We start from the raw sequence: 27,272 nt of genomic DNA, 5'->3' as shown, positions 1-27,272 counted from the left end.
CGTAGTGCCATTCACGGATCACACACAGGGGCTGCATTTAAGCCTGGGAGACTTGTGGGAAGGAGCAGATGCTGGTGCAGGTTTAAGGCAGGAAAATAACACCCAAACTAACTAACATCATGAGTATGAACAACTACGCGTCTGCGGCTCCCACGCAGAGGTCGACGTCGTTTTTTATTGAGGACATCTTATTGCACAAACCTAAGCCGCTGAGAGAGGTCATTCCATCGCCGTTCTGCAGCTCGCTGGCCTCCCGGATGCCCATCCTGGAGTATGGATACCCACTGATGCCAACGCCAATACTGGCGCCACATCCGCACCATCCTCTCCACAAGCCAGAGCATCACCAGTACTTCTTCACATCTGGTAAGCACAAGAGAACCAGTGAGGCAGAGGAGGAGGAGGCCTTCATTGTCAAGGAAACTTCTGTCAGAGCTGATAACTGGACAGAAAGAATGTATCTGATGATGATGCTGGAGTCTTCATACAGTCAGGCATTATGTCAGAAGCTGTAAGCGCTTTATTTGAAAAATACACGCTCAGGCTATTTAAATTGAAAGACCATTGTCAGTACTTAGTATCTATGGATTTATGCTCATGAGTTTGGGGACATATAGTCATTTACAGTAGCGGACGGGTTGAAATAAATCTTATTACATACAAAATGCGTAATGAATATGTGTTGAGCATCTCAGGAAATCATAACAAGTTATGGTTGTTATTTATTTATGGGCTTATTTTTTCAGGACTGTATCAATTTATCTTTTACTTCATTACATTTTTATTATCTATCATTATATTATTTGTCCGCCTTAAAAAAAAGAAAAAAAGAAAAAGGAAAAGCAATATTTTTTTGGATTATCCTGTAAAAATGAGTCTTTTTTTTACATAAGCATCATGTTAATTACAATTTATCAAAATAGAAATCATCACTTGGTTGAACTTGTATTTGGAGATTTTTTGACGGTTTCCTCTCACCTGTAGGGATGCAGATGCCGGCCTTGTTCCAGCACCACGCAGAGTTACCGGGGAAGCACTGCAGACGCAGGAAGGCCCGGACTGTTTTCTCTGACTCGCAATTATCCGGCCTGGAAAAGAGGTTTGAAATCCAGAGGTACCTCTCCACGCCGGAGAGAGTGGAGCTGGCTACAGCGCTCAGCCTGTCCGAGACGCAGGTACACACACACACACACACACACACACACACACACACACACACACTACAGTTAGAGCAGGAACTGTAGGAGTGCAAGGCAGTCTGCTCAAGGGCCTGGAGGTGGTGTATTTATTTATCATCTACAGACTGGCGATTAAACATCGGAAACAAACAAACCCATTCACAAAAATAAATAAATCTCCCAATTATCGCGCAATCCAATAAGTGTATAGTCTATATGTAATTCACAACTGAAGAATTTATGTGTAGCCTTACTCTGAGCTGAAAGCCTTCTTTAATCCAAAATAAACTTTAAGGTAATAATTTGCATTTCAAAATATACAAATCGTTCTTGTAGAGTACTAAATCTATAATAAATCTAAACTCTTACTGCACCATATATAAAAGGCCAAAATAATTTAAAACATATATTTTTTGGCTTTACATGTGTAGATTAAGTGATTCCTTTAGATTGCAGGCCTCTTTGTAATCCACATATTTTCTTACCTTGCCCCATGCACCACTGTGCAGGTGAAAACGTGGTTTCAGAACCGGCGGATGAAGCATAAGAAGCAGCTGAGGAAAGCGCAGGACGAGCGGAAGACACCCGGGGAGTTGGAGAGATCCGCGGACAACTCGAGCGAGAGCGAACTGAACGACAAGAGCGCGGAGGAGCTGAAACACGCGCTGCAGCCGGACTCGTACCTGCTGGAGGAAAACGACGACGACGTGGATATCGAGGATGACATTTGCTCCCCGGATCATCTACTATAGTAGGCTGCAGAGCTGTTTTATAAGCAGCGACTTACGCACTGTAAATGTACTGTAGATAACACTTTCTCTCCTTCCATTACAGATATATAAGTTACTGTTTTAAAAAATACAATGTTGATATTTATTCAAACATGCAAAGTGGGCCTATTGGGTTTTTTTTTTTTTTTTACAATTGCCCCTTATCATCTATGAACATTTTCGTGTCAGACGAAACATATATCACGCTATTATTATTATTATTATTATTATTATTATTATTATTATTAGTCTAATATTGCTATTATTATCATTATTGCTTTAAAAAGTCAAGACATTAGTTTATTTTGAAATGTTCCTCTCATGTCTTGTCTTTCCTGACGGACAGCCTGTACAGTACAGATGATGATTAATAAGCATATGTATTATAGACGCATGCTACCCCATCCTTTTGCACTTTTATCCCAATCGAAATTTTCCATGCTACTCTTTTTTATCTTTTTTTCAATTTGCCTACTTTTGATATTTTATCTGCAGTTTGTCCATGTTGTTGGAAGTTTTATAAATCTTTTTTTTTTTGGTCTAATACACTGTTCTTCAGTGGCTGGCATTTGTTTTTTTTTGTCTGTGAATATATATATATGTTATATAAATAATGAATCGAAACTCGGCTCCATTTATTCTGTTTCACCTTTTATATTTTATTCCTACCGAAACGCTAGTTTGATTTTGTCGTTGACGTTTCCAGCTGAGCAGCAATGATTTAGAGAATAAAATAACCACATACATGGACGTTAATGTAGTATTATTATTTAAGCTGCACATGCGTATGTGGTCAGGTGTTCAAGTGAGTTCAAACGGCTCTCTCCTGTGCTGTTGTATGCGCTTGTATTAGGAACCAGTCTCCACAGCATGGAGCTCAGTTTTGAATGAGGGGGGGGGGGCAGCTTGTTCTTTACTGGGCTTCCCGCATGGTGGCCTGCAGCCTGCTGTGCTTTAAGCCAACAAACAGAAACGCAAAAGACTGACAGTAAGAAATTACAAAGAGTCAGCAGCTCCTCAGAGTACAAATGCTTACTCATGTCAGAAAAGTATTTTATGTATTCTCCTCTAAATATTAACCTCCAAAAGTCAAGTAGCTTCAATGGTCTATGTTCATTTCTAAACTCATTTTTTAAATGACGATGATTCATTACAAAAAATGCAGATTGTATCTGGAGCAAATGAATTCTATGCAGAGCATGAAGACAGAGGAAAGGTGAATACATTTTGTTGCATATGTTTGTGTCAGTGCATTGCTAAGAATATGTGTGAATAAGAGTGTGGCACAATGAATCCTATTTATGGCTCATGAATTAATAGAGCAATTCTTCACTGTGGTAAAAGGCTTGATGGATAAACTGCTCATGACAACAGATGAAAATATCTACAGTATGTTCTGACCATAAAAAAAAAAAAATGGAATGTTTCAGAATAAATCGACTAAAGCAGAATTCTAAATGTCACAGCTCTGCTCATGGTAGTCATGTGTTTCTGCCACTAAATTGTCTGAAAATTCAGAGAATGACTCCAAGTTTGTAAAACATTTTGGTGCTGCAGGCTCACACTGACATGAGAACGATAACTCTGATTCCATCTCAATCGTGAAAATGTGTCATCATTTGTTTTGAGTCAGTATGGTGAATACCACTGTTAATGAATTTATATGATCATATCTATTTAACCTAAAATATTATTTTCATCAGAAATCATGAGAATTTAACATGTCGAGAAATAAAATCAAATGTATTTTAGACTCTTATGTGCCAACATTATTATATCCACTGTGCTCAGGGTAGAGTATCACCGTGGAAATATTGAGTATTTAAAACAAAATCGGCAGTAGTCTCAATTTGGTGTTGCAGGAATGAGCACATATTTATTACACATTGATTCTGCTACTGTTAAGAGACAGCTTTTTGAGCATTGTTGTGGGAAAGCAAGGAGCAAAACACACACACACACATAAAAAATCAATTCAGGAAAAAGATTCAACATGATTTTTACAACACATTTTGGCATTTTTATCCTCAACGAACACTTGATTGAATTTAGCCAATCATCTCTTTCTCCAGGGGTTTTTCCTGTACATGTTTGTATAATTTGACAAGTTTATCATTTGGAGCTGGAGTTTACAGCAGCAGTATTACTTGTTTCCTAATCAATATGATGAGTGTAAAAAAAAACATTAAAAAAACCCCTTTGTGATATTTAAGTGTCATTTCATTGTTTCACTGATGAAGTGTATTTTAATATTATAGTCCATGCTGCAGCATACAGTGTCTCACAACTAACATAAACTACACTTTACCATACTTCAGTGTATGTCCTCTGGTCTGCAGACAAAGTTGCCATGTAAAGACTGTAGGAAGCAGATTCATAGTAATAATTATTATTTATTTACATAGTAATTATTTATTTTCTAATACAGAACAACAATATGGTGATAGACAACAAATAGTTTACTAACCTAATTATCTTTTTTTTTTTTTTTTTTTTTTTTTTAACCACAAGCAGCATCTCTCAGTGTGTATTTGCAAAAGAACATGCAATCCTCTCTTGTCCTTCATGCTATCCTGCCTTTTAAAAAGCAATTCATGTCATCTTCAAAATGTGATTCTGATTAACAGGCAGCAGGGAAAAAAACTATGTGGAGAATAGGCCATGCAGAAGGTGATCAATTAAAAGATTAAGCGTTTTGCAACACATGGACGCATCTGCATTTGGGCCTAATAGCAGGGCCATCAGCTCATTTGCAGGAAGCCTGCCGCCTACTGAAAGCGTGCTTCTCACATCAAAGCATCCACGTCTGCCTTAGCTTCCCAATGGGCAGAAAGGGATGCTAATTTGGCCCCCTTCATGTATAGCGGTGAAAGACTCCTTCAATTAACTGGATTTCAATGGCAAAAAACGAGTAGGTGGGACCAAAAAAAAGATGCAAAGAGACTCAGTGTGGATAGGCAGCGTTTCTCATTAAATTAAAAAGGGCTCCGTCATTTGTTTCCAGCCGCGCATCTGAGGACTTAACACTAAAAACACAGAGCTTCAAAGAGTCCATGATGGGTTAAATAGAGACTATAATCTAATTAAAATATTGCACAGAGGTAAATAGTGCTTTGATAATGATCTGAGGGTTCAATTAGTAAAATGAGCTGCTTGAGAGTGTTTCGTGTTAGGGAGGAGTTACTATTTAGAACATGACTACAAAAAGTAGGACTGGGACCAGATCAGGTGAGCTTCAAAGTGTCATCCTGTATCCGAGCAGGATTTTCTACACTGGAAACCAGAGAAACGGAGGAATGAAAAAAATGAAACCAGCAGCAAAGAGTGTGTGTTCAACACAATGAAAATGTGGATTAAAAAAAAAAAAAGATTACCATGGGCTAAATATATCATTACAACAATTAAGACTGACCTGCAATTTTGAGCTTCACGTCAACATTCATGTTGTATTTTGTTAAAAATGATAAGTTGGATGTAATACACGAGGTCGGACAACAGCCACAGAGATGAGGGTTTCACTAAGACTCACAGTGAGTGAGAGAATGTCAACATGATTACTTACGGAGTAAAAGCGCAACACTGCCTGATGTATGAATGAAATGTGCTATATAAATAAATGTGACTTGACTTGACTTTGATTTGATCATGCATAGCATATCTGTTAGTGATACCATGCTGCTACAATTATCTATAGCTCTATTGAGCTCTAAACTACAGCTGAGTGGTGAAACCAATGAATAAGTGCCCTGTGATGCAGTCCTTTAACAGTCAATAGATGCTGGTTCCAAGAAGTCTTACTTTTTTTTTTTTAGACTTAGTTCCATTCCAAAATTCCAAACCAAAATCCAGATTTTGATTTGAGGGAAGCCTCAAACGAAGGTCCAGTAGCTGCCAAGATTTCAGTGAACACCAATCCCAAATCCAAGCATCAAAAGACCCTTGTAAACCTACTGGTGACATCACAGAGGGTACACTGATTTCTATCAGACATCCGTGGATAAAAAAACACTCATGTGGTCCAAACCAAACATTTACAGAAACAAGGAATCATTGTCCAGTGGCTAACCTGAGTTTTGTTACAGTGCAACATCAGATATGCACTTGGCTTGCCATATTATGCTTAGGCACTGAAAATACCCTGACCAGCATAAAAGAGGCAGCCAGAATGTTTTCTTTGATTTACAGAAGTGCTCACAAGCTAATATCTCTAACCTCCATACAAGGAAACAGTGTGTATAATTACAGTTTATATTTTGCAATAAGTGGCATTTGTATAGTTTTTTAAGATCAAAATATATTATATTAAATGTAATATCTTGATACAGTTACCCTAACCACCACATAAATCCAGAGTGATTAGTGGTCCCTATCTCAACTCAGCAGCAGAGTTACTGCTGGTGTTCAAAGCTAAAACCAAATTTCCTTTAAACAATGTTACTATAACTTCCTGTTATAGAGTATACCTTTGTGTTTTTGGAAAAAAGGCTTTCACTCTTTCCACCATGTGCCAAGTCCAAAAGGTTTGCAAGTTTTAGGTCTGTATGTGCTGAGTGAACAGTAGCAGTGAGCATCAGAAAAGGAATCAAATTAATTTCTTATGAAATCATACCCGATGACATACAAAAAGCAAAGCAGTCACTGTTTGAGAACGCCAATCTTCTCGTATATCATAAGGATTTTTTGATGTGATAATAAGCATAGCAAATTTAATGAGGCAGCATGTCGTGTCCCACATCTTGGAGAACAGATATCTAGAACATCATGGGTTACATGGACTGCTTCTGTGAATTGCATCTTGCCTCAGACAGCGTGCATTTTTCTGAAGAGTGCCACAGCCTGCTTTTCTTCTTCATGCCGTTTTCCAAGGAGTTCCAGCCTGGCCAGCTGGGCCACGTCCAAGCCCTCCAAGCAAGGAGTGTGCTCAGTGAAGCCTTCAGACTGGTGTTTCTGTCTCAGCTTTGGTTGAGGCGGTTTGGCTATAGTCTTGGCATATTCCAAGGCCTAAAATTGAAGGAGAGTGAGAGAGATCAATGTATGTTGATGTACTTACTAATTACTGTGTACAAGCTGCATTCAAAAACAATAAAAAATAAATTGCTGACAGCATAACTTTCATTTTGTGATACATTTAAAAACATGACTTGAAACACTGGTGCTGTCTCACAAAGTGAGATTAGTGGACTACCAAAGGAACAGGATTCGTAGCTTTTTGGTCTCAGAACACTGGCTCTGTTTAAAATAAGGTAGGTCACCATGGTAACCTACACTGCCTGGCTGAACCTGCACTGAAGCTGCTGAAGTTCAGAAGATTGAATCAAAATGTGTAAACAGTCGACCTTCTAACCAATCAACTGTCTTGAAAGATGACATCACTTCCACATGATCCTGACATGAACATAAAATAAAATTCTAACAAGTAGCAGGTGGCAAGTTGACCGCAGCTGACCACGGCTGATATAGTTATTGCTAATGAAAATTATGTTTCATTTTAATGTTGGTGAAATTATTTCATTGTATTCCTGACAGTGACTGTTAAGTGTATTGCTACTGAATTCAATCAAAGCATGAGGCGACCTTATGAATAAAAAATGACTGTATAAATAAAAGTATGCACTCGGTGTCCTATTGATGAAAAATGATAAGTAAAAAAAAAAAGAATATTCTGTTTCAGTCACATAGATTTTTATCGAGCACTATTTTCTTCAAGGCTTTAGGTTTTTGGACGTTTAGGTTTATTAGGCACAGCACTTTTTCTGCAGTACTCCTTTCTGTCTCTGCAGAATAAACAGATTACTTACTTCAAATTGTTGTAATGCTTTACGTTGCTCAAATTCATCCATAATACTAGTTTATTATAAAATACACATACAGCAAGAGCATAATTGTTAAATTATACCTTTTCTTGCCATTAACAATCTAATAATCTAAGCTAGCAGTTAAAAAATGTTGGCAATAATATTTTTGTTTTGTCCACATATTTTACCCCAATTAAATATCATGTTTTTCTTACCAGCCATGTGAAATCAGTTATCCAGGATCAACAATGTTCTGCTTAGTGAATGCAGATGACTCACAAACAGACTGCCCTTGTAAAGACAGTGTGTCACAGGTACCAGGCTGGAACCATGTAGTCTCCCTAATCTCATACTCTTTCTTTGTCAGTTTGTTTGGTCACAACTTGTCTCTGTCAAACAACCACAATCACAAATGGCTGTTCTAAAAGAGACATGTGTTAGGGTTCACACATGTACACACACACACAAAGGACACACACACACACACACCTTCATCCTGGGAACTTTCTTGTCATTGCCTTCCGGGTCCTTGGCCGGTAGAAAGGGAATCCTACTTATCTTTTTGTTCTGCTCGCGGATCACATTTGAATACAGCTTCTGTTGTTTCATTTTCTCAGCATGATGATGGTGAAAGAGTGAAAGAGGGAGTGAGAGAGAAGAGAAGGAGAGAGAGAGAGAGAGAGAGAAACAGAGGCAGATTATAAAAGGGGGTTTAATTAACTGAGCCATTTCTCCCTTAAGGCCCTTCTCTTTGTGTATCCCCTCGGCCGAGCCTCTCCACGCAGCCCAACAAAACCAAACACAGCGAGCCATTCAGCGGGCCTATCAACATTTACACATATCATTCACTAATAGGCTTGGCCTTGGAGATGCACAGGGCTCAATCTAGGGTAAATTGGCCAAACATGCTCACTTTTTACAACGGGGAGATTAACAAAAGATATATCAAAGTACAAAGAGCACTTAACTTCTTAGGGGTACTTTCATTTGCTTTGTAAATGTAATTTTATCTGTGGAACAGCATGGGAGCCTTTGAACTTGGACAACTGGAAAAGGGTCAGTGGATACGCAATGACACTAGTGGACATCAGGATTTAGGCACAGGAGACCGACTGAAAGACAGCTAATAATGTTTGCCAAAACTAATAATAATGACATTCTTTGCCTGTATGAGTCACTCCTTATAACTGTTATTGCCCATCAGCAAATTAATATAACATCCTGGTATATAGGGCAGCTTTTGTATTGCGTTCTAAATCATCATCTCTCTTTTTGCTGGAAAAAAAATTAAAGGCCAGGGAGGCTCTCAAATATAGAAAGCAGAAAAATCTGGATGCTACATACTGTAGTCGACAGATTGATTTCTGCCTCATATTGGTAAAAAGCTCTGTAATTCATCATAAGATAAATGCATGGAAAATCAGCAGACAGCCGACATGGAAGCTACAGGCGCAGATGTGTGCCTTGTTAGCTTCTCTCTGCTCAGTGGGAATGGAGAGTGACTCCACTTTGTTCTATCTCGCTCTCCCTCTTAATCAATACTACAGTTTGTTTGAGCATTCTGTTTTGATCTTATTTAATGTTTGTCAAGAGAAACATTTCTGAGGGGAAAATTGATCTACACCTTTCTACACATGTTAGGAATAAGAGGAGAGTTTGGAAAGTATAAGATGGGCTGCCAAGTGAAGAAATACCCAAATACCCATTAGAGCAAAATGCAATACTGGCTATGTGTCTATTTGTGTGTGTACATGTCGATGTGGCTTAGCATGACCAATTTACCATTTTTAATCTCTGTTTATCACTTAGGAAAAGGGTTAATTACATGATTTTTCAGTTTGTCAACATATTGGCCCAATATTGACCTTTTTATGATAAAAAGCCACTCAGCATCATCCATCTTCAAGATGTTGCAGTTTAATTGGATCTATATTTATTGAATGCAATTATTTATACACTTGACAACTATGGGAAACCCTGGGATTGTTTCTAATATTGCTGTCTGATCATATTCCACATATCTGATCAACTGGTCATTATGGTCCCCTTTGAGTTTGTACTGGATATTTAGGATCCCAGTGTGAGGTGAACAACAAGAATACAATTTGAGGGAAAACACAACAAGTCTGAGCTATCAGTAATTACACTGAAGGATATGGTATCATCCTCCAAGAGCAGTATAACCGAGTTGTATTCACCAGTACAATATATTTGTTAATCTATTGTGGAACTACAGTATGGAGTCCAAAACAAATTTGGGGAAAAATAAAGTAATAAATATATTTGATCTTGAAAAACATTCACAATTCACAGCCGTGTTGGTTAGCTCAGTAAAGAAGAAAATGACTGGCCTGCTGGTGCGTTATCCAACAAGTGAATCCATCTAGTTTCTGGATAAATAACTGGTGGTGTAGATCTAAGGGTCAGCAGGTTGATACTTACTGTCTTTTCAAGGGCTGTGTAGTCGGGACCCAGGCCTTGCAGAGTCACGACCGGCATCAGCTGCTTGTAGTCTTTTACACTGTATGCCTGAGAGGGAGAGGGAGAGGGAGGGGGTTGATATTTTGAAAGTTGCAATAGCTGGATCCTATTTGTGCATTCAAACATCAAGTGACACTTTTGATTACTTAATTTGAAATGGACTTCTGTTAAACTGAACTCAATTTGTTTTGATGGATGTTGAAATAGTACAATGGCAAAACAATAAATTCCAAACTGCAATTTTGATCCATTTTGTCTCTCATTAAATTGCATTCAAATCATGCATAACACACAGTACATCTGTTGAGAGATAAAGTCACTTATAATACACCAAAACATAGACAAACGCCTCGCAGACAACACAGCAAGACAGAGCCTCAATGTGAGTGACACTGTCTTCACCAAACTTTTTGTAACACTCTTTCCTTCTTGTTTGGCCCTCTCACTAGCTTGCAGAAACATACAAAAACTCATAAATCAAAACATATTTAGTGGACGCCACTGCACTAAGAAGGTAGCAGAAAGTGCTAAACAATTCAAAGATTTGCTGATATGTTAGGACATACTGTGTATGTAACTGTGTATGGGGTAATATCTAACAAAATTAAAAGTCTTGGATGGCATTCATTTGGGAAAAAATACATAGATCATACTGGGCACAGTGACCTAATGTGCATCTACTTGAGAGTTCTTGACATGATAAAACTTGATTTTTTTTCATGCTCAGAGACACACAAAGACACACTCGGTGACTGTTCATGTTTTAGCCATACTAGCAGTGTGGCAATGTTGGACAATCAGCTGTACTATGTATTTGGTGCTAATTAGCTAATCTTAATGCTAATAGGCTAAACTAAGATGGTGAACACAGTAAACCTGCTAAACTGCATGTTAACATTGTCACTATGAGCATGTTGGTTATTTAACTCAAAGCACCACAGTGCCCACAGAGACATAGCATGGCTGTAGTGATAATATGCATGATCCTTGCTTGTGCACTGCAGTTTCGTAGATCATCTCTCTGTCAAACATGTTCAGTATGATGACATTTTTCCTTGTAGATTTTGATAAATTTGTGTCTCTGTGGTGTGGTGCTCTTTTTGTCTGCTATGCCATAGTGGCTGTCAATGGTCATGCTAATTACCCAGGTGATTCCAAATGAACCAGAAACTTTATACTACTTTACATTAGTTTGTGCATACTTTGTGCGTACATTTTTTCCTAGGAAGATTCAGTAACACGACAGTAACTGTATATACAGTACAAACAGTATGTAAGCTGGCACCATATAGTGCATGACATACATAGTTTCCTTATTAAGTGCTCTTCATAGGGACATTGATCGTGAGCTGAAGTTGAAGTGACACAAGTGATACGGGCAAAGACAGAGAGAGATGTATACCTGTTCCTTCGCAGATGCTGGTGATGATGATGATGACTATGATGATGATGGTGTGTGTGTGTGTGTGTGTGTAGGGACAGGCTGAGTCACTGATTTTTGGGTCAGTGGTTAAGGTTAGGGTTATGGTTAGGCAATTAATGGTTATGGTTTGGGTAAGTCTCCAGGAAATTGATGCAAGTCTATGTAAATACCCCAAAAGTGACTTAGGTAAACCTGTGTGTGTGTGTGTATGTGTGTGTGTGTGTATGCGTGTGCGCGTGTGTGAGACCATGTGTACATGGGTGCATACAATCCACAAGATGCCTCAGACAAAAGGGAGCTAATCATTCCAGATTGTACTGGCTGCTTTTTGGAAGGAGGATTTCAGTTTGCTTTAGCCATCACGCATGAACACAACAGGGTACTTTTCTTTTCAAGCCTTCTCTCCCCAACCCCGAAGTCACACTCATCTGCTTTCATGCCCAGGCACTGCAGCCAGACTGCTTTACAAATTGAGCCTGTAATCTCGTCAGACATGATGGCTAACATGGTGGGAAAGATGTGAGGTCAAGGGGTGAGGAATGGTGGGCACCACAGGAGGACTATGTGAGGGCTCCCACATGAGTACAACCCTAAGCACTTAATCATACTTTCTAGTCTTTCTTGAGTCCACCTAACTCAATTGTTAGTTGGTATTAAAAGTGTACTGTACTGTTTTTATTTTTCACATTGATGTAACAATAAATAGGATATATTATACATTTAATCAATCTGTGTTCATGCCTGAATTTCCCTGTTCGCCTACAGTTGGTTTCCTAATGATGTTGGTGATGTTTTAGGTGTGTAGTGTATCATTTGCTGCTGTGTGCAGAGTTGTTACTATCAGGTGAGGCTAGGAGTCTCAACACACAGACATCACATCATATAGCAAGGCCACAATGCTATGTTAAAAATATCAATATTTTTAAGTTTGTTTGTACTCCACTTAAACTTGTTGGTTGAGTCACTTTCTACTCAGGACCCACCTGCACAGCTAAGGAGAGGGAGAAAGAAACAACAGCCAAATCATTAAATGCAAATGCATCTTTAGTGGCCCTGCGCTTCACAGACTCTCTCCCATCTAATCACCTTATCCTCTAACACATCTTCAAATGGCTTTTCAGAGCCTGCAGCTCTGTGATTTATATAGTCATCATCTTATAGCAATTAAGTGTATCTTAGCGGAGCTAGACAATTAACCTGATGTTTTGTGCCCTTAGTCACCAGAACACTCCTGCTGGATTAAGCAGGCCCTGCATGGAGACAGCTGAGGGGATTATTTAGGACTTCAAAGGGGCATTTATTTGTGTAACCTCTCGTGTACGTGGGGATTAAAGGGGAATGCCACTCAATTTAAGAATTCATGTGTCACTTTTGTTGGGTGAAACTGCATAATGTGTTCTTATTTTACTAACTTGAAAGTGATCCTTTAGTATGTGTTAAGTGAGTTTTGTGACCTTTGAACCCTGTTTAAACAGTTGAAGTTTTTATGTATACATGGTTATCACTCAGAAGCAAAACGAAATTACTGAACTTTTCTCTGTGACATGACATTAACATATCATGATGTGACATTAAAATATCTGTCACCATTTAGGTCTACAACCACCAAGAGGGGCTGCATAATGGCAGTATTTGTTCATGATGGGAGTACTGTATTTCCTCAAATAATGGCCAGGGCCTTTATTTACCTCAACTGAATACCAGGCTTTCATTATAAGCAGGCTTCTATTAGGTGTAACAGTACACAAAATTCACAGTTCGGCTTTGGGGTCACAGTTTGGTACATTTTAGGTAGAGCAGAAAAAAAGAAAGGTAAAAAATAATACTTTGGTCCTTTATTTTGAAAAATGTAAACATCCAACAATGACTTATTATTGTTTACCCAGCCTGTTTTATGGGGCCAGCTTTTATTTGTTTGTGTCGACCACACCCCTGGCCATTATCAGAGACCTGGCTTTTAATTGACAACCGGCCACTATTAGATAAAATACAGAACATGTTTTAATGGTGATTTGGGACCACATCTTTTCATTAAGATCAGTGCCAGCCACTCTATAGACATTGTATGACATGTACAATAATTGTGAGCACATCTAATGCATGAATGACACCAGGTGTGCTCACAGTGTATATTATTCCAAACAAATACTGAGTGGAGTTTTTTTTATCTGTGTGGCATCCTAGATTAGATGGCACTGCAGACATATACATTTTTTCAGAAATACAATACTACGCTGATGAAGCACAAATGTAATTGTACTACAGCAGAACAAAACCATGTCAACACTCAGTATCCCTCCTTTCAGGGACACACATTAAGCTTACAGGCCCACCAACCTTGTAAGTGACTCTCGTCCTCAGCTGCTTCTGTTTCTCCATCTGCACCAGGTAGCCATCAGAGCTGCTTGTATGGATGGGATAGGTTGTGTTCGCACTCTGATCAGGGCACATCTCATGCTCTTTTTCCATTACTTGCTTTCCTATGGGGGGCAGCACTGTGTAGGAGCCTGAACCCTGTGACCAAGTGCTGGTGGGTGCCCTGGGGAGGTTTTGTGGAAATGGCTTATTTGAGCTCCACTTCTGGTCCTCTCCTTCACAGGATAATGGCCACTTTAATGCAGTTGTACTGAAACACAGAATTATTGGTGGATAAATAATGAGAGGGTCCATGATGATAGAGTACAAGAAAAAAATCATATTATTTTTTTTACATATTTCGATACATATGACTATATGTTCATTAATATTTATATTCTGTATCAGACAGTTTTTTTGTCTCTTATCCTACTGCTATCATTTTACACAGACCAAAAATATGCAGTCATATTATTTCACTGTTGTGTTCGATTGCTCTAGAGTGTCCAGTATTTTGTTTTTCTCTAATTCTATTTGCTCTATTTTTTTCTTTCTGACTGCTAGTATTATTATAATACTGCTGCAGTGATCCAATTTTTGCAATGAGATCCTTAAAATGTAATATCTTTCTCCTCTTTGGTCAGTAAAAAAACTGGATAAATGGTTCACCTTTGCCATTGTTCAGGGCTATTCTCCTGGTTTCTGTGGTAAAGTTCTGTATGTAGTCCTTCCTGGCACATGTGGGTGCCAAACTGAACTTCAGATCCGGGGCTCCAATGGGGACGCCCATGAAGAGATGCTAAATTCATGATGGCATCATGGGCCTTCTGTTGGAGTAATGGACGGAGCTGGGATAAAGTGTTCAGGTTGATGTTGAGGTGGATAGTGGGAGGCAAAGGCTGTGATGAGGTTGTCTTCTGAGGTTTTGGCTGTGTTACAGCGGCTGGTCTTGCTAATGGGGAGCTCAGACAGTCTCTCCTCTCAGCTTTGACCCCTGGGGCATGGGGCCACTGCTGTTGAGAGGGGCTGGGGTTTTCCTTCCGCTGGGCTTTCTTTCCTTTACTGATCTGGGTGACCTGGGGTGACAGTCGGATTAACAGTTTGAGGATAACATTTTTTCACTGATGAGGGATGTCAAAGCAATAAGGGGTACTGATATAGACAGGGTCGATTTAAAGGAAATCTACTCAGTGTGCAGGAGTGTTAATTCACAAAACCCAAACATGCAGCAAAATCTGAGCATATAAAATCATTTTCCACAAAAACCTCCATACCTAAAAAAAAACACCAGGTGCAAAGTACACACAAAGTACAGATGACTGACAAGGCCTTATAATTGGTCAGAATCATACTCAAATGAAATACTGTGTTTTAATGCCAGCAAACAACCTCTAAATATGGGTCTAAATGAAAAGTAACTAAGTACATTTACTCAAGCAATGTACTGAAGTACAATTTTGAGGTACTTGCACTTTACTTGAGTATTTCCATTTGATGCTACTTTATACTTTCACTACATTTCAGAGGGAAATATTATACTTTCTACTCCACTACATTTATTTGACAGCTTTAGTTACTTTTCAGATGAAGATTTGACACAATGGATAATATAACAAGCTTTTAAAATACAACACATTGTTAAAGATGAAACCAGTGGTTTCCAACCTTTTTGGATTTTGACGTCTTACAAAAAGCAGTGTGTAGTCGGGGTCACATTTCACATGTCTATGAGTTGTTAACAGCTCCACCAAATAGTGATTTTTCCTTCTAAACTTCTCATGTGGTTTAATTTCAATTTAAGTTCAAATGAGCCAATATTGCACCAAAAATCAAAGATTAGAGAAAAACTGAAAACAGATTTGTGTATCAGAACTTTGTTTTTTCTTCTTTCTTTTCACCATTCATGGGAGATTTATCTGTTGACACTTTGGAGGGGCCCGACCCCTAGATTGGGAACCACTGGACTGAACTAGCTAACTGTATATAAAGTAGTTCAAACATCTCCAGCATCTACAACAGTAACATGCTGCTCTAACACTGATGCTTCACTATTAATAATCTAATGATGTCATATATAATAATATATCACTCAGAGGGACCAAATCACTACTTTTACTGCAATACTTTAGCTACATTTTACTGCTTATACTTGCATACTTTCCCTAGAGGGATTTTTCATGCAGGACTTTTACTTGTAATGGAGTATTTCTACATTGCTGTATTGGTATTTTTACTTAAGTAAATGATCTGGGTATTTCTTCCACCACTGATTTTTTTTCCACTATCATATTCAAAGACTGCTTCTGTGCATGTTTATATTTTTAACTCTGTATTACTGTGAGATATTCTAACTTGCAAATTATAGCTTGGCCTATATCTGATGGTGGTATGGAGCACAAAGCATCACCTCTAAATCTTCCCATTTACTCCACAAAAACAACAGATGAACATGAGCTCTGAATAAGAGACACAATTCTTTCCCAAGTGTAAGAAGGGCTGGCGCTCTTCTTTGTATGATCTGACCGAATTATTTAGCGGGAGGCCTATGAGCATGTGTCTCATGCATCTAATGCCGCTGATTTAGAATACACCAGCTTTGCTCATTCCACTGGGAAAATATTTATACTCCCCTGCTTGGCAGCGTTAAGGTGGTCGCTCAAGTGCTCAAAATAATAATGCTTCTCCAATCCTGTCCTTTTTTCACTCCAACACTCACTCTCTGGTGAGCGCTGCTGCAACAACGCCATCAGTGATTGTGTCCACATTCCCAACAGACTATTAAAAGCCAGGGTGATAGTGTCCTTACTGTGCAGCTGATAGGTGGCCCTTGCAGGAATTTGGGAAATGGAGCTTCCGTACATATAGTACTACAAAACAAACTAGATTTTACTGGATATTTACAATCTATTGTTTGGGCTGACAGTGTCAACCAAGTGAAAAGAATAGGGGGGTCCTACCCTCAGCTGTTGTGTTTTCTGGAGCCACCTCAGCTCTGGGTCTGAACTGTCCTCTTGACTCTCCGCAGTAGCTGTCTCCTCAAGAGTTTCATGCACCTTTAGAATGAGCATGAGAAAGCAGAAGATTGTTGAAACAAAGGTCCTTTATAGTTTTTCTGCCTTTACATCTTTACTAAAGCTCATTAAAACCAACACATGTATACCTACTCAAGTATATCAATACTGCATCCGTTACTATCAATGTCTGTCTTCTTTGACCATGTCATATTACATCAATTTACTGTTTCAGTTGTTCCTAATGCACCCATTTGTGGCATGGAACTATGTTCTGTTAATGCTGTAATGAAAATCATTTGGTTAACTTCAGGACTCCCCTCAGCGGCAGAGGACCATCTGAGTGGATCGATGGTATTGACAGGCTGAAGACTTGTTTGCTGAATGCCACTAATTCTGTGGGCTTGAATAGGTGAAGGTCACAAGGAATGAGTGGATCCAGTTGTAACATATCCATCAATAAGTGTGTTTCTGATTGCATCTAATAGGCTGAGAAGCTGCTGTGATGCTGAGAGAACACTGTCCCAGATCTTATGCTCTTTCCATGTGTAAGCTTGTCTCAAGCTGATTTTTATACTTTTTGTAATTAACTGAACCAACACCTACATGAACTCAGGAACCGATTAGGGGAATCGTTTTGAAACGACAGAGACTTTTAGACATTTGGGTGCTGTTACAGATGATCAACGAGGACAGCGCTGCCACAGCAGTTGTTTGAAGATCAGGAGCAGGTGTGAGTGACTACTGTCTGGCAGTATACACACTCACTCACACACACACACAAACACTTTGCGCCTCTCACCTTTACCCATTCCCCCTGCCTTTTGTCACCCATTATAAAAATCCCAATCAGTTGGAGCAAATGATCAAGCCTGTATTGCATTTTGAGCATGGTAAGCTGTGTAATATCTTTTCTACTAAATTGGGAGGCCCGTAATTGCTTCTCTGCAAGACGATGTCACAACAAAGTCTGGCAATTGCAGCTAGCTGTATTACCTCCTGTACCCGGGAAACATCTGCTTTTCGCAATGAAGACTTCAAAGGGGCTGTGGATCTTGAATTGCATTTAGCTGCTATTGTGGCCAGCCCAGGTAATCTTGATTAGGTGTTTAGACTGAGGCAGGGTATACAGTGGCAGAGAGCTCCCCAGAGCTTTGGTCTAAAGCTATTAAAAGATTGTACATTATGTTCCCCTGGCTTTGAAGTGAGGGCCTGCAAGAGGAGAAGGGACTCTGAGGGCTGAGTGCAATAGCAGAAGATTGATCTGCTACTTCTGTCTTTATCAAAGGAGGCCCAAAGCCCAATGAAGCCAATCATTGCTACCGCCACTCTGCCACTTGGCCGGGCTAAACATTTGCTGCATTAGGAAATTGTGTACATTTAATAACACGTCTAATTATGACAAGTTGCCTTCAGATGGCCGTTTTCTTCAAAAGACCAAATAGGGTCTTTTAAAAGAGCCCTGTAACAACTGGCTTGTCTGGGTTCATATTGATTGGTGAAACTGATGCGTTTTGTACAAGGAGTGTTGCTATCTTCTTCAAGGAGCTACGGATCAGGAGGCGTGGGAAGGAGCAGAGCAAGCTATGTGATAAAAGATGTGTGGTCATTCTAATTATGAAAAGTTGCTTTTGGCTTTTTAAGATGCCTCTCTCTCTGTGACCTTCAATATTACGTTTTGCAAAAATCTAATACTGAAGGTAGAAGTTAACAAAATTCTCATATGTTACTTCTTTCATCTTCAATATTTCATTCAGTGTTTGTGAAAATAAAGAACTCTATTCCAAAACAAGAGGTCACAGAACAAAACTCCAGTCTGGGTAGGGAACATAACCAGAGGATGTTGTCTTAACATAACTACAAACTGAGACTCTGTAGACCCAGTTTGTGCATTTGATTTCAATGTGCATTTAATGATTAAACAAAATTTACTTAGAGCATTTGCCACAGAATCACTTAACTCAGTCTCTTATTCAATAATTATTCAATGATGCAAGTCAAACATTAGATGTTGTGAAGATGGCTTCTAAAGAGTCCTGGATCTTTTGTTTCTGAGAAGGCTGCTCATGTTCACATGTCAGCAAATGAAGAATGAACCATCCGACTTTGTACAAATTTCATATGTTCATTCTGTTTTAGTGTGTAAGCATGTTGATAACAATGCTGCAATGAACTACAGTTTACAATTTACATCGAACCTATTTCTAAAATTTGGTTTAAAATGACTTTGCTTTAAGCTTGTCTCTGAATGGCTTTTTTGATATGTTATAATGTTTCCATAACACACCCAATTCATAGATTAATCCTATGATGAGACAGGAAATAGACTACATGCAAATTGGTGCCCCCTTCTTTTATGCCCTATGTCCCCCATTAAGTAAGACACGTCTTTGGGGAGACAGGGCAATGGAAAACTAATAAGCGAATTCAGAGGGAAAATGACAAAACACAAGGGTTCAGGAGAGGGAAAGGCTCTGGCTCTGTTTACCATTGCACAAAGCTAACGGCTCTTGACTATGTAAATGGTGATGATATGAGACATTGTAGAGGGCTGGGGCTCAGATGGGTGAACAAGGTTGGGGGTATTATAGCCAGCAAACAGTCTTGTGGCCCAACAAATGGGGAATGCGGGCCATCCCGACCAATTATGCCACTGTGCCAGGTGCAGGGATGTCTAAGAGCCTATTGGTAACCATGCGTCTCTGATGTTCTTGTTGTACACATCAAGTCATAATAAGCACTGCATAGCCAGACATGGCTCTTTTCATATGATGGAGGAGAAGGCAGATGAAAACAGCTATGCTCCTCTGCCAAATTAATTTCCCAGACTGGGTCAGAGCAAGCATCATAGGATATTCTCTTGGTAGTTGTCTGAGATGACAATAAGAGGCATATAGATACCAATAATACTACTAAATGAGCATAAGCTTGGCTGATGCAGAGGGGAAAAAAGACACAAATAATCTTGGCCTCATGAGAAAAGCTGCATTCAAGCTACTGCACATTAATAGTCACTCCAAGATTAGACTAAGCCTTCAAAAGTAAATATACTGACACTTGGCTACTTTTCTTGTCACCTGAGTGCACAGCAAATACAGATCTCTTAAAAAATATAAACAAACAAGAGTATCACATGTTGTGCCCCAGAACTGACCTGTGTTTGAAACATCTTAATACTGTTAGTGAATATATTCAAGGTTCACTCAATTCAACCATTGCAAAACATACCACAGCACTGTCATTACTATTATTATCACATACTAATACTACAAAAGCTATACTTACATACCTAAATACATAACACCAATAAGCTGCAAGTAGCTGTTCAGTAACACCTGTCAATCATAACTACAACCAGAATCTACACTACTTTGTTCAATTTTCAAAATAAATAACCTCAACTATACAATAAGGGATCATTCACAGAGGCCAGTGGATTCAGTTGATATAGAAAATCTGTCCATCACCAAACAATGTAAGTAAGGCCAAAGGGTGTTACCAAACGATTCACAAAAAAAGTAAACTGACAAAGTTTAAACTGGAATTTTAAAAAATTATATCCTATGTTTTATTTTAATATTCACACTTGTCTGGCCCAGTCAAACCTACATAACCTAATCTGAAATTTTTGTGGATCATGCCATATAATGCCAATCCAAAACAGTGTGTAACAATAGCTGAGCAGCCCAAGAGTCATAATCAGTGCTAGTGCAGCTCCTGGTGTCTGTTTCTGTAACTGCAGCCTGTTTCTTTTAAAGAGAGGGCTTGCCTCAGTGTACAGAGCTGATGTTCATCATAAGCAGAAGTTATAGGTTGCTATACACACCTTATTCAAATTGTGAGGCATCTCCTGTTTAAGTGCATGCACCCTCACATAGGAGCCACGTTTGGATGTGTGGCGCCCCAGGGTTAATTTGTTGCGTTCCACTATGTCCTCTTTCAGTCTTTCTGGCTTTTTGTTCGATAAAATCTTAGGACTCTTCAGTGTGGATGTGCTCATTTGCTGTGTTTGAATGGGTCCTCCTTGTGTGCGTCTCAGTTCATGCTCGTAGTAGGTCTGAAATTCTTGGATGTACATTGTATGTACATTCTCTAAGTGCTCTGTCAGCTCAACAGATCTGCTAATATCTTCGCCAGCTTCGTCACAGCTATTCTGATGCTTCTCTTTGAATCCCCCCTGTAAAGTGTTGTGGTTTTCATTTTTAGTAAAAATGCTGGATGGCCCTAAAAGGTCAGCTTCTGGTGATTTAAGCTGTACAGCATAGTTGTGATGGCTATTCTGACCGTCTTGTGGGTGTAGGCGGTACGGCTGGTCACACTCATTGCCAGCCGTTTGAGGAGTCACCGAAACATCTGGACTTCTGTCGGAGATGTATCTGTATCCTCCTCTTATGACCAGTTCCTGTCTGTCACCACTTAACTGGCTAGGGTTGTCTTTAGGGATTTGGTAATATTCCTTGACAGAGCTCCGTGGACTCTCATTAAAGCAGTCAGCTCCCTTCAGGTTGGTCCTCCAGTTAGGGTCATAGCGCAGGTCTGAATAGGCGTCATCAGAGAGCAGCTGGCTGTGAGGTTAAAGACAGACAACAGCAATTAATCTCATATGTTAAGTACAACTAGCCTGATACTAATATTTGCATCAATAAATTATAGCTTTATTGTTGAGATAAGAAACATAGTATGTTTTTAATTATATTATTATTCAAATTAGATGTAATTGTTGGTAAGCAACTTTTTAAATGATATTTATATATTCAAAGTCTTACAGACACCACATGGGCCTGTGCTGAGAGGTCAAAGGAACAAGAGGCATTACACCGTTATTAGAATGATGATGTCCTCAAACAAAGACAGCTAGGCCTTATCAGAGACTTTTGAAATTGAAACAGATGAGGGGGATTATGAGCCTGTATTTACAGATAATTTTCATATTTTCACCTCCAGGCTCACTAATGAGAGTGTATTTGAGAGCTACTAGCGGGGGAATGGTTCACAAACGGCAATTTTCAGCTTATGAAATGGCTTGAAAATTGCAGGCTAAAATGCTCTTTCTGATGGTGATGAAAAGATCTCATTAAAATAAATAGCAGAGTGCCTCTTTGTTGTGCTTACTGGGAGGACGAGGGGAGCCTAATTCTCCTGCCGTGATGTTGTGCGTCCGGGGGGAGGGTTGCCTAGGTGTAGGGCCCTTCACTTCAATGAGGCCAAAAGGGTAAGGGATGTCTCTCTAATGACTCAGACTCAAACAAGTTAGAGAATGCATTATAGACAACATGCAGCTGGGCGTGATGCCTCCAACACTGGCAAAACACCACAGCCTATTATTTCCTGCCCGAGATACAGACCCCTAAATACAAAAGCCAGTGAAATACTGTGACAAACACTAACTGGGAAAATGAAAAAACTGGACATACGGACTGTACTCAAATACGCTTTGGCAATATTTCGAGTGAGATAGGTATAAAATATAGTGCAGAGGGATGAATGGAGTTGCCTAAATAGGAATCTTTTGCTTGAATGAGGAATGCTCATTGGGTTTGTAAACTATGCAATGGCATTGTGTGAAAAGGCTTACCTACTTTGAGGAGGCAGTGGAGAGGACTATGAGAACATGATGATGGGAATTGGGACTGTGTCCACTGCCTCAGCTCTATGAAATAGAGCCTTTTGTGAGAATATGTCATGGTCATTTTCCTCTGAAACAATGTACTTTGGAAGCGGACCCACACTTGGTGGGCATCAATCTCCACAGGTTAATGACAGGAAAATGAACAATGCCTCCTTTCTATTTTGGAGGGAAATTACTATCAGGCAGTGTCTGAAGGAAACAACAGTATGAGTCGACAAGAGTGCAAAAACAGATGTGGTGTTGTCCTCACCATAGACGCCTACCTCTGCTCGCTCAAAGGACAGAAAGAGAGATCTCCTTTACAGCAACAATGATCCTTGTTAATGGACCACGAGTGACCACTTATTGTGATCCACCCAAACAAAACAAAAATCTAATTTCCCTCAAATGAAAGCTGTTATTCTGGAAGCACCTGAATTAGGCCATTCTTGCTGCAATGTACCATCAATGCCTGCATCTCATTAAATAACTGACACTGTTTCATTGTTGAGTGATGAATGAAGGCTATTTATCTTTTATCATCAATGTGCTGTTTAAAAGTAAAAGGTTTGATTGTTGCTGCAATTCTCCCTGTTAGATTCTATCTAATCAGTACTATTATCTGCTTAATTTTAATTAATTTTTCACAGACTGTTAAAGTGACAGTTCAGTTCAATAGGCAAATTGAACAAGGTCAGGAACAAATCTCAAAAGCTTATATAATGGCACGTTAGTAGAATTATTGTGATACACAAGGCTACATAACCAATGATACCAATGATACATTTATATCATTATATATCTCTATAAACACCCAATGTTAAATTTTGTTTTTATCAAAATGTAACAAATAGTTGTTTGTAATACTATTTTTACTATGACCTAAAGCCTGCAGGTTCTGTTTTAACAGTCATTAGCAATCATCAATGACTGCCATCTACTGGCCAGACTGCATAACTCTAGATCAGAATAGTCCTATTTCCCAGCAGTCATTTTGATTTATCACATGAGAAAAAGCACAGGTAAAGACCGCTCTGTTCAAGTGTCCCAGTAAGCCATGACAGTGTGACAGTGAGCCAGCATGTATAATATTATGTCTTCAGTGAGAAAGATCTTCTAGTCAAATGTACTCTAGAGTCAGTTAAAGTATAAGTTTGGCGATATTCTATTTCTCTTATTAACAACAAATACAAATCCCATAAAAAGCCAAACAATGAACCAAACCAACAACGAGTTGACCAAATCTGCTGCTGAAACCACAGTATCCAGCTGTTTTAGTAAAGTACTGAGCCTTTTTCAAAACTGAAAGTATATATTTGTAAGCCGTTTTTAAGGATTTACATCTCGAAGGGACCAGTGGGCTTGAGAAATATACATAATATGACCAGCTTTATCTTTTAACACTAACCCAGATCCTTGTTTTGCTGGTGTGGTTGAAGTTTTTAACTGTTTAACATTTTTGACCTGACGATTTGAATCGAAACATTGTCTAATTGAACTAAGATTGTGGCTTTGGAGTAAGTGTATAGAGGTTACTCCTTTCCTATTGGTGCTGTTTTTAATAGCCTTGCAATGTGCATATAATTGCACCCCTTTAATAATGAAGTTTTAACTTTGCCACATAATATAGAAGTGTACTCAGGGTGTGTTCATTACAGCCTGAAATCACTGTTAGGTGTACTTTAGTGTGCAACAGAACACATCTCTGACCACAGCTAACTGAGGCTGAATGTGTACAATATCTGCAATGATTTTACAGGTTGGCCCTGATGTTCCTCTGGACAACATTACTCAATTTCAACAATAAATTGCTATAAAATTGAAATTGTGCTACTTACCTCATCCCCTCTCTTTCATCTCTTTGTGTATCCAGATATTCAGTCTGTAAAAGGGTAGCGTTTCTCTCGATGTGGGGGTGTGCTGCTACTTCCAAGCTATCATAAACTAAACAATCCTCAGTTTCATCATCACTTACATCTTCATCCTCCCCATCTCCCTGCTGTAAGATGTCAGTATTCCTCTTTTGAGGGAATATGTATTTGTTTAGATCCTGACGGCCAACACGTATTTGTAGCTGCTGTTGGTAGGCTCTCTCCTGGGCCAAGCTCTCCGTGTCGGACTCCACAGCGTCCCACTGGGGTGCCATGACTGCTCGTCTCTGAGAAGGAGGCTTCTCTTGCTCAATCTTCAACACTCGATACATTTTTGCATGTTTGAGTTCTTTATCCATGTTTGTGTTGTAGGTGGACAGTCTGCTTCACAAAGATCTGACCATCTATGCGGGTGTTGAATAATAAGAGGAGAGGGTTACAGCAGGGTGGTAATTTACAAATACTAATCAACAAACAGAAAAGGATTGCTTTATAGTACAAGATAGACAGCAGGATGTAAAAGTAAATACAATTTAAGATTCATGTATCATTTTGAACTATATATATATATATATCTGTCTGGTCAATGAGTAGACAAAGACAAGGAGCATCAAATCTGCTACTTTACATACTTTGATATGCTTTAAATCCTAGACCCCTAAAAAGGTGCTTCTGATAAGTCAAAAAAGTAAAAAAAGTTGAAGAATACCATCAGTCCTATAGATTTATCCACTATACACTTTATAATGTCCAGGTTAGTCGTTTAACCTGCCTCAGATTCAGCTTAATTTCTGCAGCTGTGTCAGAATTATGAAGTATGAAGTATTGGTCCTATAGTCACCTCTTACCCTGGCCTCTAAATGTTAGTTGGCATTCTGACAAATTATTCTATAATGAGACTGGAAGATCACAGAGGAAATGCTTGGATGATGCAAACGCTTGCTTGGCCAATTCAAATTTAGCAACCCAGTTGGAGAAACTCAGTGAGTGAATGAGTGGAGGCATGAAGAGACCTTTTATCACAGCAGACATGTGGACATGTACACAGGTGGAACCAATAACAATGATGGCTGACTTTCATTTAGGCTGATGTCAGACCAGCGAGGCAGCATGCAGCCTGGTAACTGAATGACACACCTCAATGGACTGCAGCCATCAATAATGTTATTAGTTGCACCTGCATTTCATAAGGTCTATTAGCTAAAAGACGTTTGAGGAAACGTATTTCCCTTTAATAAAAACAAGATGTTCTCAAGAAATACATATTACAGTACTTTTCTTTCATTCCATCACATACTTGTAGAAATAAATTATATATACACGAATTGGATGTTGGGAGATAACAGTGAGTAAAACTGATTATGAACGTAATTATTATAGATTAATTTCTAGTGGACTAAATTTAAGGGAAATGAAAGCGTTAATCCATTTGCAAAACACTCCACTGGCCTCGCAGCCAAGTCAAATAGAGACAAATATAGTTGCATTTTTAATCAAGTTAAGATTTCCAAATTGAAGAAAACTTCAGAAAAGCAGTTGTATACCGGTAAATAGTTGTGTCTTGTATATTTTCCTATCGCTTAATTACCGGTAACGTTAGTTTAAAAGCTGTCAGCTAGCTTTGCAGCTATCATGTTTTCAGCCAAACGACGTTTGCCAAGAGGTAAAGATAAAACACTATTCAAACCACATGGAAATATCTACTGCATGTCTTGTATTTACAGTGACGATAAAACATATGCCTCTGTCGTGTAGATTCATCAGATAGTATGATACCGCTAAGTGAACTCGGTCAGATACTCACCTGTTTTCCTGTCAGTAATGTTCTGCACTGCAACCATGGAAACCGCGACGCACACATGCTGCCTTCACTGTTCCTCACAAAGGCTCCGACTTTCAACTACTAAGGTCGCGGCAGACATTTTATCTTAGACATACAGTAGCAGTCAAAAGTTGGTACTGTAGGTGAAACTAACAATAATGGCTCTGCGGAATTGTTCCAGCAAGCACATACTCAATACCAGAAGCAAGGCTCTGGAAATGAGCACCCAAATGGGATAAGGCCGTCATTTGTGTTATGCTTTTCCTGCTAAAAGTGCATTCGTGTGATATTTGTTGATGCTGAATGTTTTGTGTTTGAATATCCCGGCCATAATCTTAAATCACCTTCACCACGCCACACAATACTATTGCCTCATATTCGAAAATACTAGTAAAGACCATGGATGTGTTATAAGAGCTCTTATTGTATATCCATGGTAAAGACACACTTGGCAGTTCATGTCCCCCAGTTGTTGTACTTGCATTGCAGGACTGTCTTAAAAAAATCACACATTCCATGTTAACTCCTGTCACTTATTTTAATCCCCTTTCTGTAAATCAGACTTGTACAAGGCTTCTCCTTCCGATTCAGTTCCTTTATCTGAAGTATTCAAAAGAGTTCATGAACACAATATTCAAGTTCAGCTCTGATCACTGAATCTAATTTTAATCTGATGGTCTTCTCAAATAATCTAACTTTTAATTTGACATGCTTACATTATTAATTTCTAGTTGACATTGTGGGTGTATGTAACACACTATCGTATATAGCTTTGTATTTTGTATGTGTCCTGTGTGTTTTTTGCTTTGTACTGTGACTGCAGATGAAAATTAGCTTCAAGCCAACTCTGGTGCAGTGCATCAAATGCTAACATTTGTTTAAAACTGTACATTGTCCCAATACATACAATACAACGTTACTAAAAGCCAATAAGCAACAATAGCAACCTAAATAACTT

General features: G+C 39.0%; 2 protein-coding genes across 4 annotated transcripts; one reads left to right on the top strand and one right to left on the bottom strand.

Annotated features, from left to right (window-relative positions):
* On the top strand, positions 1-2,143 carry bsx (brain-specific homeobox). The gene is made up of 3 exons (XM_044370907.1): positions 1-366; positions 985-1,175; positions 1,688-2,143. The coding sequence occupies exons 1-3, from the start codon at positions 120-122 to the stop codon at positions 1,928-1,930; spliced, it is 681 nt and encodes a 226-aa protein (XP_044226842.1). The 5' UTR covers positions 1-119; the 3' UTR covers positions 1,931-2,143.
* A 2,272-nt stretch (positions 2,144-4,415) lies between these two features.
* On the bottom strand, positions 4,416-26,376 carry jhy (junctional cadherin complex regulator). Of its 3 annotated transcripts, none has more exons than XM_044371080.1 (9): positions 26,297-26,376; positions 24,460-24,896; positions 20,840-21,578; positions 16,960-17,055; positions 14,672-15,078; positions 13,985-14,273; positions 10,186-10,272; positions 8,233-8,355; positions 4,416-6,949 (listed from the first exon to the last, which is right to left on the bottom strand). In XM_044371080.1, exons 2-9 carry the CDS (start codon positions 24,849-24,851, stop codon positions 6,749-6,751), a joined length of 2,334 nt encoding a protein of 777 aa, XP_044227015.1. In that variant the 5' UTR covers positions 24,852-24,896; positions 26,297-26,376; the 3' UTR covers positions 4,416-6,748. The 3 variants fall into 3 exon arrangements, with proteins under 3 accessions (XP_044227015.1, XP_044227014.1, XP_044227016.1); XM_044371079.1 differs by lacking the exon at positions 26,297-26,376 and adding an exon at positions 25,334-26,243; XM_044371081.1 differs by lacking the exon at positions 26,297-26,376 and adding an exon at positions 25,334-26,243 and having other exon boundaries at positions 8,233-8,340.
* Between the last annotated feature and the right edge of the window lie 896 nt (positions 26,377-27,272).

This window comes from Thunnus albacares, chromosome 13, assembly GCF_914725855.1.
Source record: "Thunnus albacares chromosome 13, fThuAlb1.1, whole genome shotgun sequence".
Classification (NCBI taxonomy): Eukaryota; Metazoa; Chordata; class Actinopteri; order Scombriformes; family Scombridae; genus Thunnus; species Thunnus albacares.
The sequence above is the reverse complement of the archived record's forward strand: the minus strand, read 5'-3'. Positions and strand labels throughout refer to the sequence as shown.

Bases quoted from the DNA above. Each gene is read 5' to 3' on its own strand.
- bsx (XM_044370907.1), top strand. From the start codon at position 120: ATGAGTATGAACAACTACGCGTCTGCGGCTCCCACGCAGAGGTCGACG. The intron at 367-984 runs GTAAGCACAAGA...TCTCACCTGTAG, and splicing joins CCAGTACTTCTTCACATCTG to GGATGCAGATGCCGGCCTTG. The intron at 1,176-1,687 runs GTACACACACAC...ACCACTGTGCAG, and splicing joins TCAGCCTGTCCGAGACGCAG to GTGAAAACGTGGTTTCAGAA.
- jhy (XM_044371080.1), bottom strand. From the start codon at position 24,851: ATGGATAAAGAACTCAAACATGCAAAAATGTATCGAGTGTTGAAGATT. The intron at 21,579-24,459 runs GTAAGTAGCACA...TTAACCTCACAG, and splicing joins GATGAAAGAGAGGGGATGAG to CCAGCTGCTCTCTGATGACG. The intron at 14,274-14,671 runs GTGAACCATTTA...TCTGTGTTTCAG, and splicing joins AGCCCTGAACAATGGCAAAG to TACAACTGCATTAAAGTGGC.